Source organism: Silene latifolia, chromosome 7 (assembly GCF_048544455.1).
Source record: "Silene latifolia isolate original U9 population chromosome 7, ASM4854445v1, whole genome shotgun sequence".
NCBI lineage: Eukaryota > Viridiplantae > Streptophyta > Magnoliopsida > Caryophyllales > Caryophyllaceae > Silene > Silene latifolia.
The window spans coordinates 125,293,327-125,310,521 of record NC_133532.1 but is presented as its reverse complement, the minus strand read 5'-3'; the positions used below and the strand labels follow the sequence as shown (position 1 = coordinate 125,310,521).

Below are 17,195 nucleotides of genomic sequence, written 5' to 3'. Positions count from 1 at the left end.
CACATAATTACATAGACGTATAGATACGAAGAATGTGACCAATATTAGTTGGCGTGAGCAGTAAGGACTGTCATCTCTGATTCTCTGTCATCTTAGAGATTGCTCCAGCTGTCGGTACTGGATACTCTTTGTTAACACGAAAGGAGATTGATACGGAGAATGTGAGATGCAAAGAAATTAATAGAAGTAGTACTAAACTTAAACATCAAAATGTCAAATCACTAATTAATTATCATGAAGACAAGTTATTTATAGTAGGTGTAAATTGAAGCATGTTACATAAATCGTTACCCTAAAATTGAAAGGAGAGTGACCATAAATGAATAGCAGCAGGCAGTAACAGATGACACAGGTGACAACTTACACCACCTCACTAAATGATTGTAATGGTACATAGTACATTAATTAAATAGACTGCCTACCACTTTAAATTGAATCTTCATTAATGAAATAAATCATGCATGAGGGGGAATAGAAGAATCTGAGTGATACGTGTTCAAGTGTCGGACTGCCGTTAATGGAAAATATGCGTAGTTTAGATTAAAATGAGGTTTTCAAGTGTCATACTAGTGTTTTGAGTTAGCGAGTGTGAAACAGGGTACTCGTGAGAATCATATGGATATGTGTTCAAGTGTAGGATTCGGCTGTTCGTGGAAAATATACGTATTTTGGGTTAAAATGAGAATTTTAAGTGTCATACTAGTGTTTGAGTTAGCGGGTGTGAAACAGGGTACGCATGGAAATCATATGGGTACGTGTCCAAGTGTCGGACTTGGCTGTTCATAAAATTATACTAGTACATATTTTGGGTTAAAATGAGGTTTTTGAGTGTCATACACTAATACCAATGTCGGAGTTGTCGAGGGTTGGACGATGAACATGCGTATGTGAGGGTGTGGTTTGGGCGGTCTTGGAGGCGGGGATCAAGTGGAGACTATTTTGTTTGGTGATACTGAAGTGGTCAAGGGGACATGGGTTAGGTTGTGGGTGTTTGGTGCGTAATAGGTGGGGTAAGAGTTAGAATCGAGATATTGGGTGGTCAGGGGGGTTAGCCAATGGTCGGGTGGTCAAGAATGTGGTAGCCAATGGTTGCTCGAGGCTTTACAAGGGTGTCGGGATCCGAAGGGGGAGAGGAGGGGCACCAATCCAACATATCTTGTCCTAGGACTATGATTGTCATTTCTTAAATTTGTACCATAAAACTCAAAAAAATATGTAAACAAATAATCGTAAAAGAAAGATATATCATTTCAAATATTATTCCGAGTATTTCATTAACATTAACCAAAAGTACAACGAATTAACGATGAACAAATTTCATGGAAAAATAAAACTCGAGAACTAACAAATTACATATATGAATCGCTTTGGCCTCTGTATCTATCTATAGGTAACAGATGGCTCCTCAGTTCTCACTTCAATGTAGTCTCAACTTCTTCCGGTGCTTGCAAGGCTGTTGATGCTAATCTTCCCAGCAGTTCATGTAAGAAAACCAAATACTTCCGCTGTGTAAAGTAAACGTGAACTATTGATTGACACGGAGGGAGTATGCAGAAAGCTTCCTACTGTTCAGTACTTGAGCCTTTCTAGTTGCAGAGAAATTATTATTAAAAAAAAAAAGTCCCAAGTGTAATGAAATCATCTTTGCTAAATCATTTAGCTGCAAAGAGCAAATTATTCAAAGCGCTATGGATCGGATAACCGATGTCTTACAACAATATGTACATCAAATCTCGACTTGAACCATCGATGTTGTGATAAACTTTTGAAATGTAGGGCAAACAGAGAAAAATGTTGAGATTTTATCAATAATAACAAGAGCTTAAGCTAATGTTACAAAATTGACATACATATAGGCCGATAAATTTACACCTCCTCGGTTTCTTCTAACTTCTTCCGTTCCCTGAACATAGCACAAAATAAAGGACAATTAGGGTAACCTGAGAGGTTGTTTCCAGACGATCCAAAATGAAAATTGCATCGAGAATGACATCAAATCTTAAAAAGACATTATAGAAAACACTTGGCTTGAATCGGAGGCTCACCTTGAAGCGCGGGGCCAAAATCTCAAGTAGAAGCTGCAGTGGACTCAGACCTACATTTGGCATGTACAATAGGGCCTAATTGTGATCTGTCTATGCCAACTGCTGTACCGCTAGAAGGTGCGTTCAAGTACACAGCGCCTCTATACATCCATTCTTCAGTCTCGTCACTATAATAATCTTCAAAGGGTTCCCAACACAAAGCACATGTTGTTTGATCCTCATCAGCTGGAACCGCCATCTCAACATCATCCTTGTTTTCAACATTACTCTCAGAAGACAAAAACCCGGGAGCTGCATCAACCCCTAATGCTTCAGCGCTACTGAGCCACATACTAACACTGACAAACCACTTACGAGAAGGGTTATTATGTTTTCGATTCTTGGACATCCGATTCTTAGTCACATGCCAATCCATGTGCTTGCTGTGTTCGTCTTGTGTTTTGAATCGTAGGCCGCATGTAGTACACTGTCTAGGAAGATCTTCATACAGAGCCCTTATGACCGACTCATGGCGCACTTTGAGGAAGTCCGGGTCAAACTCTACTCCAATAAAATCCTATAGAAATACACAAGATTATAGTCAGTACCCCGAATATACAACAAAAATAATAACATTGCCCTCCTTCCAATGGCAGGGCAAGATGGGTGGACGTACGCAACCTTACCCCTATGCTATCGAGTCAGAGGAGTGGAAACACTGTTGTTTTCACTTGACCCATAATGAATATTGCTTACAGAATTGCATCAAATGAGTCCTATTTCACACGGAAGCGAATCCAATTTAGTAAGCCATTTTGCTTACTACTCCCTCTGTCCAGGTCAATTGTTGTTCTTTGGTTTTGGCACAAAGACCAAGGAAAAAAGAGGGGGCCAATTACTAAATGACAAGTGGACCAAATTCAGTGTAAATGATCAAATTGCTCATCAAGTTCATTCTTAAAATAGAAAGGACAACAATTGACTAGCACACCCCAAAATGGAAAAGGACAACAAATGACTGGGACAGAGGCTGTTTCATTAAGCATGGAATGACATCACTACTCTATTACCTTTTCACTGGACTGTTTCATTAATGGCAAGAGCCTATTAGCGACAAGAGAATCGAGCAAGCCGGAGCTAAGCAAACCAGAAATATTGACAGGGGCTGGCTGGTTAGCAACAGAACCAGAATTTGGGAGAAGAGGCAGGATGTGAGAGTTGGGACGAGCAACAGGAACGAATGGTGGCACAGGTCCTTGGAATTGCATCAAGCTAGTAGAGGTATTTAGGAATGAAGGGGGAGTATGAAAAACAGGCATAGGATTATTCCGAATATTACTAGGAGCAGTCATTTGGCCATGCTGTGGATATCCAAGATCAGCAGTTTGTTGCGGCAAGGAGGCAGGTTGACGAGGTTGATGATGAATGGGACCAAATCTCGATTGAGGCTGTTGTGGAGGGACTTGATTCAAAATGGTAAAACTAGAATTCAGATATAAAGGTGGAGAAGGTATTACACTGTTCACAGTTGTCTGTTGTAATAAGCCAGGTGGCCCCTGGGGGAAAGGAGAGCTCATTGAAACACGAAAACTGTTCCCATCTCGAGGAATAGAAGACTGTGTGAAGTTACTAGTCTTTCTGTCGGCCAACGTAGGGCTCATATCCTGCCAATCAAACTCCTCCTCCTCTGTATTTTGCCATGAGTTCTCAGCAATTTTAGTCACTGCCCCATTTACAATGGGGAGACCACGTCCTATTGGTTCTTTGTTCAAAGACCTTTGCCCATCATCATGACCATAAGCATCGATTAAAGCCCTCGGACTATCACGCTCAAACCCATTATTTGAACTGCAGGAGGCAACATTTTCAGGACTACGATTGAAATCACCCAAACGATGTCTTTTAGGCCAGCCAACAATCTCCTCATCTCTTCCTCTTACCCTACTGCGTCCGTAATGAAAAGGCTCTTTTCCAAACATTCTGCCTGGTGAGTTGGTGACTGCAAAGTCATCAACTGAAGGTGATAAGGGTCTGCCAGAACCACGACCTCCAATTCCCGTTGCGTAACTTCTTTGAGTATCAGAATCTCCGTCTTGATCATAATCAAAATTTTCATATCCCTTATAAGCCTTTAAATTAGGCACTCTTCTCTCAAGCTGGGCATCCTGAAAGGAAACAAAAACAAAAGAACGAGCATAGTAAGCTTATTGGTCACCGTATATATCTATCTTTTCAAATCAAGAAAGAACTTTTGAAAGCTCTGCTAAAAGTTAATTACATGTATGCCGCGAGAGGGACGAGGGGATTCAGAGGCCCTCAAACTAGCTACCCTGGAGGATGGTTGATTCACGCAAGAAGAAAGCTGCAACTCATCCTCAACCTGACGAAGCACTGATGATGAGAAAACAGACGACCAGGTTCCAAACAGGCGGTCCATTGAAGAATGCATGCTCGAAGGGACTTGTCTGTAAACTTCACAGAATACCTAAAGCCAGAAAAGGGGACAGGAGAGTAAGTGGAACATGAAAACAGCTATAATCAAGAATAATAAAATCTGTACATCATCATTGGTCTCTGGTTTTCAATATAACGAAATAAGATAATACGAGTAACAAGCAATTATCCGTTGCAATTCTTAACACAGTTCCATCAAGGGTCATTCACAAACCACCTGTCTGGGTCAAAAACACGCGATCAGGTTTGCTTATATCTAATCGCTCGCTTTTAAGCCAGTGGCAGTCAATGTACTCGCTCAACTACGCTACAAATGGCCAATAATCACATTGGATATACAACACCAATGCAAAATCTGCTAAATCTACATAATGTCTTCACTCAACTACGCTATAAATTTTACAACACCTATGTGCCTATGTACATCTACTCTCGGGCGAGTTAGTGCAATCAAATACTTACCTTGGGTAAACGAGAAGCAAAATACCCAACATAATCGCGTCCAATATTCTTGACAATGCTATCCAACAAATATAAAGATGTCATCTTTTGCTCAACCGGAACCTGCATACATGTGTAACCGGAATTTAACTGAGTATACTCCATTCATTTCATATCCATACGTTTGTTCAAAATATGTAAGCGGAATTTTGCTCACACGTATGAAGATGAAATGAACGGAGCGAGTATACGAAAGTAAAACTACATAGTATCAAATCTACACCATGATTTACGATGTCGATTAAATAGATTGCTGTAATTAATCGGAATTGCTGAATGAAAAGACTGAAAGATTGAGAAAAAGACGAGAGACAGTAACAAAATTCTCACTACTATCCACTAATACATACATTGGATTACAACTTTACAAATTGATCAAAATTAAATTACAACGTACAATTCGATCAACATAAGAAAAACCTAACCCTAACCCTAAAATTGAAAATTCCCCAGATTTTGGGGATAATCAATTGATGATTTCAATCGGTCGTACCTCTAGAACCCTAGAACAAATCAATTGAGCAATACCCTCAGCATGTTGACTAAAATCACCAGCAATAATCGTGAGATCCGTAATTATAGGCTTCGAATTAATCGTGAGCTCGGATAGAACATCTTCATAAATCCGAACGAATTCCTCGGTAGTAATCGCAACATCGTCGAATTCGTTGCCGGAAACCCTAATTTGATCTTCTCTTTGCTTCAATAGTTGGCGGAATCGATCGAGAATTGGGGATGGAAGAGCCGATTTGGGGAAAACGCCGTTCGACATGAGATGGGATTGGATGGATTGAATTGGTATGATTCGGAGAAGTGAACCCCTAATTTGGGATTTCTGGGGTTAGGGTTCTTCGTGGATTTTCTTCTCCTCCAATTGATTGATTTGTGAGACAACTATGTTATGAAGAAGACAATGGTGTGTTAGAGGAAATTTGATTGGAAATCTCGTGTGTGTGCGTTTTTATTTATAGCTGTAGCATAGTCGGTTTAATTGAGTTTTACTCGTACTTGAGAACGTCTATTGGGCCATATAAGTGGGTATTGCCTTGCATCCGCTTTAGTTGGAGTAGTGCCGGAAAGTTTAAGTGGGTTATTAGAGATAGAAGTAGGCACTCGGGCCGTTGAATTTTGGGCTGAGCAAAATTATATGATACGGCTTTATTATACGTATTTGATATGCTATACGAATTTAATTATACGGATTTCCGGATATCCGATACGGTTCTTTAAAAACCGTATCGGATAAGGATCGGCAAAATATGAAACCGGATATACGGTATCGGATACGGTTGCCTTTTTTCTAGAATATAATATTAAAATATATACATAAATCACAAAATATCCAATATATTGGTGATTAAACTTTATTAGTATTAAACTTTATAAGTTATTTACTCTTATAACTTTTTAAAACACTTTTAAGTTACTAAAAAAACCAACAATCACACTTAGAAAAGATAAAAAAATGTTTTAAATTACATAGGTGAGGCTGAAAACCGGATATACGGAAAAACTGGATATACGGTTTCCGTATATACGGAAAAACCGTATCGGATAAGGATACTAAAAAAGGAGATTTAAAAAACCGGATATCCAATACGGTTTCTAAAACCGTATCGGATATCCGGTTTTGCTCACCCCTAGTTGAATTAACATGCTCCAACATTTTTGCATGACTTGGGTAGGGAGTGTGGGATTAGAACGACCCGGCAAGGTATGACACGCCATGGGCCATGAGTCGTGCCTGGGCCAAAGTTTGAAAAAGAAGACTGGGCTTAACCTGGACATAGCACGACCCCACTTAGGCACATCACGCTTTGGCATTATCAAAGATTTGAAATACAAAGAAATAAGGCTAAAGTGGAAGAATTTACACACTATGGACCGTCATTTTCATTTCATTTGCATGACAGAAACCTTCTCGTGCCCAGACCGTGCCATTTTCTCCTCCAAGCACGGTGGGTCGGCTAGGTCCATACCGGGCCAACTATAAAATTGGGCCTTTTACGGACCATAGAAATAGAGCTGAGCCAAGTTGTGCTATGCATGGTCCATACTCGGCCCAAATATAGAATCACACCTTTTTAGAGCAAGACAAAAAACCTTTTTGGACCTAATCAATGGCCCGAGCCTTTTTTTTAAAATCAGGCTGGGCAGGCGGATTAGCGAGTTTGAATCATTTGATCAGCTCTAAGTTTGAGTATGAATCATAAACCGAAGATAGGTAGTGAACCAGTATTAACAAGGCAAATATTAGACTTTTAGATCTTCATCGGTCAGTCGGATCAAAACCGGATCGAGAAAACCCGGAGACCGGACAACCCAAAATCCGAACTCAATTAACTTGATTGAAACTAAAATAGTTGACCGAGTGACTGGTACAATAAACAACCGGAGGTGAGGATCCAGCGGAAAAGTTGAGGGAACTAAAAATGGAGGATTCAAAAATCAGTGATGAATCAATTGAGAAGAGACCAGGCATCTTCATCATCGGATCTCCCAACGTTGGAAAACGCACCCTTCTCTCTAGTATGAATTACTCTCTTCTTTCTTTGCTTCTTAATTTCAATACTTAGTTCACTCGATTGCAATTCAATTTAGTTATGAATGATAAAAAGTTTGAATTTTTGAGATACCCAGAAAAAAATATGAATGTCTAGATGTTGTAGAGTTTTGAGCTTTCATTTTAGGATAACTGCCCCAGTGTGTACCAGAGGTAGCGATTCCGGGTTCCCTCGTCATCCAAAAAGAAGTTTGAATCTTTGTAGTGCCCGCAAAAAAAATGATGAATGTTTAGATGTTGTAGAGCTTTGAGCTTTCATTTTGGGTAGATTATTGCAATTCTTTTTAATTACGAATGAAAGTTTGATGTAACCACAATAAAATACTCCCTTTGTCCTGATCATTTGTTTACCTTTGATTAAAATACGTCTCACAAAGAATATGAAAGGTAAATAAATGATTTGTACGGAGGGAGTAATGGACATTTAGAAGTTGTAGAGCTTTGAGCTTTTATTTTGGGATAGATTATTGATTTGTGGGTGTTATCTTTTGTTATTAGAATGTTGATTTTAGTTTATGATGGAAAGTATGTGATTTTAGTATGTGCCCACATGATTTGAAGATTTAGAAAGTCCAAAGATTTGAGCTTTCATCTTGGGATAGATCATTGCTTTATGGTGTCACTCAATTGCAATTTAATTTAGTTTGAATGAATGAAAGTTTGTATCTTTGATGCAAAAAAATAATGAACATTTAGAAGTTGCAAAGTTTTGAGATTTCATCTTTGTGTAGGTAGATCATTGGTTTGTGGTGTACTCATAATATTTTTGTTATAAACATGTGGATTTTTTAGTTTATGGTGGAAATTATATGAGGTTAGTATGTGCCCATGTAACTTGTAGAGTTTGAGATGCCAAAATTTGAGCTTTCATCTCGGGATCATCATTGCTTTGTGATGTCACTCATTTTGGATACGATTAATGAAAGTTTGAATCCTTGATATGCCCACAAAAAGAATGAGAATTTTAGAAGTTGCAAAACTTGAGGTTTCGCCTTGGAATAGATTATTGATTTTGGGTGCTGTCTTTTGGTATTATTGGCTTGTAGATTTTAGTTTATGATAGGAATTATATGATTCAGATATGTGCTCACATAATTTGAAGATGAAGTAATTTCAACGATTTGAGCGTTTGCCACTGTTTGGGTACCATTTTAGGGAGAGGGAAGGGTCATGGAGTAGATGTGCTTGGGTACAATTTCCCTCCATATATGTCCTATGTTGGAGAGATTTTGATTTACATTTAAGGAGGGAAAATAGATAAAGCCATTTCCCTCCTATCGTATTTACTAGCAAAACAGAGAATTTTGTATCCCTTTTTCTCTCTTAGTACCTCCTCTCCCTTCCCTCCAAATCCTCGAATCCAAACAAGGCCGTCATCTTAGGATAGATCATTGGTTTGTGAGCTCGTGGTGTTACCTTTTCTTATAATCAACACGTGAATTTCAGTTTGATAGGGAATATATGAATTTATGAGGTGCCCACATAGCCTACATAGTTTAGGATTGTTCTTATTCTGATGTTCTGAGATTAAGGGTTTCCCTTTAAACTGACTAGTCTTTGCAGTGTCAGAGCTGTACATGTAAATTAAGGTTAGGATAATAAAGATGGAATCTTTTATGTGCTTATACTAACATTGTGTTAAATTCTGAAAGTTCAGAGCTTTTTACCTTTGCGATTTGTGTAAAACATTCTCTGATGGAGTCGCTCTTTTTGTTGTCATCATGTTGTTTAGAGTTTTTGATTGAGAAAAGTTTGAATCTTCGACACACCCACATACGTTAGCTTGTTCTGAATTTAGAAACTGATGAGCCATAAGCTTTTGTTCTTGGATCATTCCTCTTTGTATATTATCACTCTTTTCAGCAGGTAATACAAAGTGCAGATAACATTTGCTATAGGGTTACAAAAAATGAAGCTCTTCGTACTGTTTTTGAGCTGTGAATATAATGATTGGAGACATTTTTTTGTCACTTGCGAGAATCGAGAAACTGTAATTTTGGGCTGAAGTTCTTGTATGTATAATAAATGGTAAAGATGATATTGCGATGAACTTCTGTATTTGTAATCATCGGAACTTATAGTTTATATATGGCATCGGTAAGATTAAGCTTCTTACATTATTCAGAACAAGTACTTCGGCCTAGGTTTACTCTAAAGTAAAAGGTGAGAACTTCGGTGTGGATTAGGGGGAATATTTCTTTGCTGTTTGTGTATTCATTGCACAAGCACATGGATGTGATTCTGACCATCATATCGTCTAGACTTGGAAAATCACATATGGCATCTTACTTTTAGATAGTTAATCAGGCTTGTACTCCTATCGTTGAATCAGTGGATTCTTGCTGTAGTTATTGTCATCTTTAATGGACTTGTAGTGGTTATTTACTTCTTTATTCTTTCTTTCTTGCTCATTTCAGGATTACTGTCTGCTGATTTAGAAGATGTCTTTGATTCACCTTCTGAGCTACTCGTACAAGGGTATGATTGATTTAAACAACTTTTTAGGAACTATATATTTTTTTCTCGGCATCACTAAATTAATATGCTCTTTTTTTCGCATTTTGAGGTGTGCGTTCACTCATGGACGGTTTTAAAGGATGATTCATGTCAGCCGACCCCAAATCATTTTGGGATTAAGGCTCTGATGTTGTTGTTGTATCACTAAATTAATATGCAATTTTTCATTAACAAGTTAATAAATGATGTAAATGTGTGCTCATTGTTTATGTCAAATAGGTGGACAATTGATACAAAATATTACTCTGCTGATGTTGCGGTGTGGATGGCTCATCTCCATGATGGATACTCAATTGGTTCCATGCCATGTCTAACCCAACTTGCAGCACTTGTGATGGTTTTTGACTTGAGCGAGGTATTCTTGCTTCCCTTACGTTCTTGACTAAGCGTATCTATGTTAATTTGAATCTTCATATTTCATCACATACCAGTGTCCGACACTTGGAAACTTTCATTACAAGCATGAAATTCTGCACATATCACCGAGTCAGATACTCACTTACACACACACACCCATGTCATATACTTCCAAACAAGTCCAAATAACATAGATGTGTATCACATATTTGAGTCTTTGTCTCGTGATACGAAATGCCTTGTTTTGACAAATTTTTCATTAATTGTAATGCTAGTGTACTAATAGTGAAGGGATTCACATCTTTATTTGCAGTTGTCTTCTTTAGTTGCACTTAAAAAGTGGGTCTCTCAAACTGATATCCAAAGGTTTGATATCTTGTTGTGCATTGGAAACAAAGTGGATCTTGTTCCAGGACATCCAGTCCATGAAGAATACAGCAGGCATTTGCGGAGGCCTAAAAATTCTTCTGTCAGTTCAGATGCAGATTTCGTGGACTATGGTATTTCTGAAACTGAAGGAAGCAGTCTATTAAGCAATGACGAGTCATCATGTGATATTAGTAAATCATGCTTAGAATGGTGCACGGAACGAAACATTGAATATGTCGAGGCCTGTGCTTCTAATGTTGATTTCGACAAATGTAAGTATATGCCCTGTCGTGTTTTCTTTCTCTGTCGTTTCAAGAGAAACGTGTTTGGAACATTCTTTTTTTCTGGTGCCTGGTTTATGAATGGACAATGGTTTTTTTTTTTTTTTTTTTTTTTGATGACGAAGGGGTTGAGTCCCCCCGGGCCCATGCATTCCCGCACCACCACATGGACCATGTAAGCCACCCCCTTCGGGGGCTGCAGTGGCCAAGTGATCATCGCCTCCTGCATTTCTGCAAGCTTCAAGGTTTAACCCAGCAACCACTGGACTAACACCACTTGGTTAATGGTTTTGTTTTTATTAGGTCTGTCTGTCGATGGAGACTCGCAAGGTGTTGACCGGCTCCTGGGTGCTCTATCCGCTCACATGTGGCCTGGGATGGTCCTCAAATCTGGAAACAAAGTACCTGCTCCATTTTTACCCGAAAGATCAGGTTCGAGTCTATACCCTTCATTATTTACATTCCAGCTTTGCTTCTGAAACAGGCCTTTGAAACTCTCTTTCAATTTCTTCTCCATTAAGTTCTCGTAGACGATATAAAAACTTTCAATACGACTACAAATTGCAACTAAAATTGTCCCTTAGTCAGTATTCCAAAAAAGAGGTCCCTAAGTCAAAAGGGTTCATGGTAGTTTTATCATGAGACCGTCTCATATAAGTATTTGTGTTTCTCCTATCCTTCAGAATCGTCAGAGGAAGACTCTGATTACGAAGGCGACTATGAGATACTGTCTAATGGTTCGGCCGAGCTTTGGGATGTAACAGAGGAAGGTTGGGTATCGGCTCATGCCCCCGTCTCTCAAATAGAGGCAGCAGAACCATCAGCATCAACCTCTTCTGTTGAGCCCACTGAAAACATCGGAGAAAGGGCAGAATCGTCTGCATCAGCGGGTCCCGGAAATAAAGAAGACGTGGTGGGACCAGCGTTAAGTGAAGAGGACGATCCTTACCATGGTGACGTCATGGACAAAGGCCCGCAGCTGGATCTAGAGGATCTAGACCACCTAATGTCAGAAATCACAAATGTTCGCAATAGCTCCAGGTTGATGCCTGATTTTCAAAGGAGGGAAATGGCGGCTAAGCTCGCCATGAAAATGGCAGCCATGTTCGGAGATAGCAGTGGCGATGAAAAGGCCGAGTAAGTATCCCCATTTTCTTGAAAGGCAATGCCATCTTATTTGATGTTTATAGATGCTGAGTGACAAGGATAGCAGCTCTAAAGGTGTTTCGGAATTCTTTTTTTTTTTTTTTTTTTTTTTTGGCTAGGTTGTGTAACATTGTACCGCCATTGTACGATGCTAGATAAGATATTCGATTTTATATTTATTGGATTTGTTTTCCTCAGTCGAAACAAGTATAGGATTAAGCAAAGATCTTGTTTTTAAATTTATGTATCTCAAATAATTTGAAGTATAGTTTTTGACATACCCAAAATTTCGTGCGAGAAGATAATTTTTTTTTTTACAACGCAAAAAGATAAATAATTGTTTTTTTTTTATGACGAGGGGTTGAATCCCCTGGGCCCATGCTTTTCCGTACCACCACATTGACCATGTAAGCCACCCCCTTCGGGAGGCTATAGTGATCAAGTAAGGTTTAAAACGACTACCACTGGACTAACACCACTTGGTTAGATAAATTGATGTTGTCTCAAGTTTAAGTGGAAACAAGTGAGGTAATTCCATATCTTTTGAAATTACCTACCGAAATTAGGAGAAGCCAAAACGAGATTTCCTAGCCAACAATAACGCAAACTAAACATGGGCGGATGAAAAACACAAAAAAAAAAAGTTCAATTCACAAGACCTTAATCAACGAAGACCATCGAAAGTTACATTCATCTGAACTTTTCAATGATAGATGTGTGTTATGACTTATAATAATCGTAACGTGACCAATAACACCCCAAATTGTACCTACAACACCAAAGTAGCACAAGTCATTTTCTATGGAAAAATCTCAGGGAAGGGTCCCAAATACATAAGGGCACACATTTCACGGCTAAGAATGAATAATGGCATCATATGCAACAAATGCATGGAGCTGCAACATTATATTACGACCGTACGTACACCGTGCCCATCATATGAAACTTGGACCGTCACTTGTATATTATTAGGGTCCCATTCACATGATCTTTGTGCTGCCCTACGTACTTACTTGTTGGTTGTTGCTACCTATGCTCACATGTAGCCTAACTTGTTTATGTCCGTGGAATGACCCGACTAAATACCGACTCGTTTTTTGGTAGGGGTGAATATGATATTGGCGGGTTTAATTAGAATCCAGATCACGTGTATTATCCCTCGTGACTTTATTTATTACCATCGAAACTAGCTGACATTTGCAAAGTGTCGACTAAATAGTTGGAGAGACTGTTAAGACATATGGAGTAATTTATTTATTTTTGCGTAAATAAAGTTTGGCTTAATTAAAAACCTTATGAAATGTAACTATTTAAGGATATCGACATTATAAAAGTAAGCTTCTTAGTAAATTCTAAAGGTCCTTAAAAAAGTTGGGAGTTTAATTAAGGCTTTTTAATTTCGGTAAATGAAAATTACTTGTAAATTTCTACTTCTTTTTGTTTTAAGTAATCTCTTTAGGACAACCCAACGGATTTAGGGTATTTACGAGAGTTTTAACTAACAAAAATTAAACATCATTAATTAATTTATATATTCGTTAATTTCAAAGGAATTATAGGGCAATTTCCGAGAGAGTATATGACAATAACATAAAAAGTATATTAATTAATGTCCATAATTTATAAAATACTAGGTATTTAAGAAATTTCCAAAATGACCTAAATCGAATTTTTTTCATGTATAATCCAATACATAAAAGTTACTAGAAATAGTTGCTTTAGAGATATTTAAGACAATTTAGTAATAGTTTTACATTAATACTTGCATAAAATCGTCTTATACATATAAATTTACTGTTATAAAACCTTACAAAAATCAATGTGTGAAATAACAAAACGTGGCACCGGTGCATGCAAGAGTAGGGGTGAGCAATAAGAATCCACCAAATTGTTTTTGTGTTTTGTCGATATCACTCGAAAAGAAGAGAATTAACCCTACATTTCTGCACCCTTTAATTGAATTAAATTAAATATCTTTGTAAAAATTAAATGAAACATGCGGTGTTGAACTTGCATGGGTTCAATTTAGCTTCTTATGCACATATGCATGGCAATAATGTAGCCATAATTTAATTCATCCACAATGTTACGTATGTACTTGAATTATAATGTGATTTTTGAGGAATTTTCTGACTTATGGTATGGTTTTTGTTTGGCCTATTTTGAATGGAATTTGGCTACGTGTTCGGTGTATTTGGCTTCAAATCATAGGACTTTTTGCAAATGTTGTTTTTTACTTATTTATTCATTGGATTTATGATCAACAATGTTGTTTTTTACTTATTTATTCATTGGATTTATGATCATTGTTGATTATTATGGTTTCTATTGATTGTCAACTAATGAAAACCGAATTTTTTTTAGGATGCTTATTTCTTTTACCAACTTAATTTGACTTGTTACAAGCTTGTGACGTCTCACAATAGTTTAAAGATAATGATAAATAGGAACAGCGGCGGTGAGCGGTTCTTTTACGAGTTCGTAAGAATCGACAAGTATAGCTTATTGCATGTTCTACCAAAGTTGGCTGGTGTGAGTGGTAAGGGCTCTCATCTCTTAAACAAGTGGTCAGGGGTTCGATTCCTGACTCTTGCGAATGAAAAAGCCAAACTTGGGAGGGGTCAACCCATTAAATTGCCTTCAGTACCCCGAAGGAGATTGCCCCAGCTGTCGGTAGGGGATACTCCTGGTCAACACCAAAAAAAATAGCTAATTGCATGTTCTATAGTACGTAACGAATTTTAAGCCGTCAATATTTGCATGAATATAAAGCCATCAATCAAAAGAACAATATTGAATTTTGGTGTTAAGAGTTTGTATTTATTATGCCCAATTATTTTGATTAGGTTAGTCATTAGGCCCACGGTCAAAAGTCGCCTTTCAAACATGTTCCCTCTAGTTGAACTTATTACATCATGCTTCAAGAGTTCAAGCTAAAAAAAAAAAAAAGAATTAATGTTGTACGGATCATTATATACTTTTAAAAGTAAATTAAAAATTACTACCTTTTAAAATCCAGTTTTTTAAAATTACTGCCTTATATAATTTTTTCCTAAAATTACACCCTTAAAATGCACTTTTGTCAAAAATTACTTCAAAATACCAACTTAAGTTATTTATTCCGTCATTTTATGAACTTATTTCGTTTGTGTTTTAGCCAATTTATACTTTAAAACGTATAACAATGGAGAATAAGTTAAAAAACAGACATAATAAGTAACTTAAATTGGAGTTTTGAAGCAATTTTTGATAAAAGTGCATATTAAGGGAGTAATTTTAGGAAAAAATTATATAAGAAGTAATTTTAGAAAACAGGAATTTTAAAGGGAGTAATTTTTAATTTACTCTACTTTTAATTATGCTATATACATGTCTCATTAGTAGGTAGATATCTCGAATATATATAGGCTTTGTTTGATAACCACCGGATTAATTTTAGCATTAACAAATTATAATAAATAACATATTTTTAGAAAGTTTGAACAACATATTTTTAATTAGCAGAATAAATTTAAGTTTTTAATAATTAGCAGATTAATTAGATTAACCGATTATTATAAGTTTTCCCTGTAAAATGAAGTAAATTTTCCTATTTTAAAATATGTTAACCATTGTAATCAAAAACCTAGGATTAGCACTTAAGCAGTATGCTGTAAAACAACATATTTATCTCAAATATGCCATTTAAATATAATATTTACGATCTAAAAAATTACATAAGCAAACAAAAACTAAATAACTCGTAAATTTTATATACTCGGTATTAGATTTTGTAAAATGATATACAAATTAGGATATAAGTCATCATATTCCACTAATTAGAATATGCTTTATTTTTATTTAGGAAAAAACATTGATTAGAAAGAAAGCTAATTAGTTTACTTGAAAAAATAAACTCTTATCATCATCTACGAAGCATCCTACGAAAAAACCCCATACAAAAATGACTCATATTTCATCACTAAATAACAAAAACTATAAAACATGTAAAGAATGTGGCCTTAGATGTGGCTCAACAGCTGTGTGTGCGTCGTCCATACTCCATACTATTACGTTCTTTCCATCTACGTTGAGCCAACTTAAACCTCTACTTAACAAACGTTGCAAACTCTTCTTACACTACTTGCATGTTTTTACTACCAAAATTGACCTCCATTTCCATTAGTAAGAATACTCATCTCTTAAACAAGTTATTAACTTAACTTAATTAGCTTAATTAGGTTAGTAAAATTATCAGAGTATAATCTTATCCAGGATCCTGTTGACGTTATATTTGCTTATGTAACTCCTTTTATACACGAAAAGACCAAGTGTTTAAATGTTCGGTTTCTAACTTCACTATAAAAAAAATACTTAAAACAAGTGGATAGTGGATTAAAAATGTACCAATGGCTATAAAAGCCATGTGTAATTAGCTCTTTTTTAGCTGTCAGGAAAAAAGAGTGCGGTTTCTAACTCTTATGTCAAAAAACAAATTTAGAGATTTATCTATTAATTTAACTTCAGTATTTGTAAAAGATTATCTCAATTCTCAACTGTTGACCCGAGATGTTCTTAATCAGCGTAAGAAAACACAATTATTACATTATAAAACGGTTTTATGATGAACACAAATTTTTGTTTAAAATGAATGTATTCGGCTTAATTCTTAAACCATAAGACAGGTTAAATAGATGAGTAAATTAACAATTACTCCCTTTTGTATATCACTTTTCTAAAATAACTCCCTTATGAAAACTTTTTAATAATTTACTCCCATAAAATGTTCTCAGGTCAAAAATTACACCCATTTACACTTTCAGGTGAAAAATGAGATTTTATGACCGTTTTGCCCCTATGTAAATTCTTATCTTCTTCCCCATTCCCCCTATTTGTTAAACTTTCTGGGTTTGAAACTCTGTGTTTCACATAAATTTCAATACCCAACACAAATCACAACCAACATCGCCCTCACCCCACTAGTTTAGTCGCCCACCGTCGGCG

General features: G+C 36.8%; 2 protein-coding genes across 2 annotated transcripts; one reads left to right on the top strand and one right to left on the bottom strand.

The window, feature by feature from the left end:
* Positions 1–1,811: 1,811 nt before the first annotated feature.
* On the bottom strand, positions 1,812–5,857 carry LOC141593005 (polyadenylation and cleavage factor homolog 4-like). The gene is made up of 6 exons (XM_074413927.1): positions 5,473–5,857; positions 4,941–5,042; positions 4,303–4,509; positions 3,095–4,189; positions 2,046–2,601; positions 1,812–1,903 (listed from the first exon to the last, which is right to left on the bottom strand). Exons 1-5 carry the CDS (start codon positions 5,749–5,751, stop codon positions 2,068–2,070), a joined length of 2,217 nt encoding a protein of 738 aa, XP_074270028.1. The 5' UTR covers positions 5,752–5,857; the 3' UTR covers positions 1,812–1,903; positions 2,046–2,067.
* A 1,470-nt stretch (positions 5,858–7,327) lies between these two features.
* Positions 7,328–12,499, top strand: LOC141593004 (uncharacterized). The gene is made up of 6 exons (XM_074413925.1): positions 7,328–7,508; positions 9,960–10,020; positions 10,279–10,414; positions 10,730–11,057; positions 11,370–11,498; positions 11,750–12,499. The coding sequence occupies exons 1-6, from the start codon at positions 7,412–7,414 to the stop codon at positions 12,205–12,207; spliced, it is 1,209 nt and encodes a 402-aa protein (XP_074270026.1). The 5' UTR covers positions 7,328–7,411; the 3' UTR covers positions 12,208–12,499.
* The last annotated feature ends 4,696 nt before the right edge of the window (positions 12,500–17,195 follow it).

Excerpts from the sequence above, each read along its gene's own strand:
- LOC141593004 (XM_074413925.1), top strand. The coding sequence starts at position 7,412 with ATGGAGGATTCAAAAATCAGTGATGAATCAATTGAGAAGAGACCAGGC. Across the intron at positions 10,415-10,729 it reads TGGTTTTTGACTTGAGCGAG|TTGTCTTCTTTAGTTGCACT; the intron begins GTATTCTTGCTT and ends CTTTATTTGCAG. Across the intron at positions 11,058-11,369 it reads TAATGTTGATTTCGACAAAT|GTCTGTCTGTCGATGGAGAC; the intron begins GTAAGTATATGC and ends TGTTTTTATTAG.
- LOC141593005 (XM_074413927.1), bottom strand. The coding sequence starts at position 5,751 with ATGTCGAACGGCGTTTTCCCCAAATCGGCTCTTCCATCCCCAATTCTC. Across the intron at positions 4,510-4,940 it reads TTGCTTCTCGTTTACCCAAG|GTATTCTGTGAAGTTTACAG; the intron begins GTAAGTATTTGA and ends TTCTGGCTTTAG. Across the intron at positions 4,190-4,302 it reads GTCCCTCTCGCGGCATACAT|GATGCCCAGCTTGAGAGAAG; the intron begins GTAATTAACTTT and ends GTTTCCTTTCAG.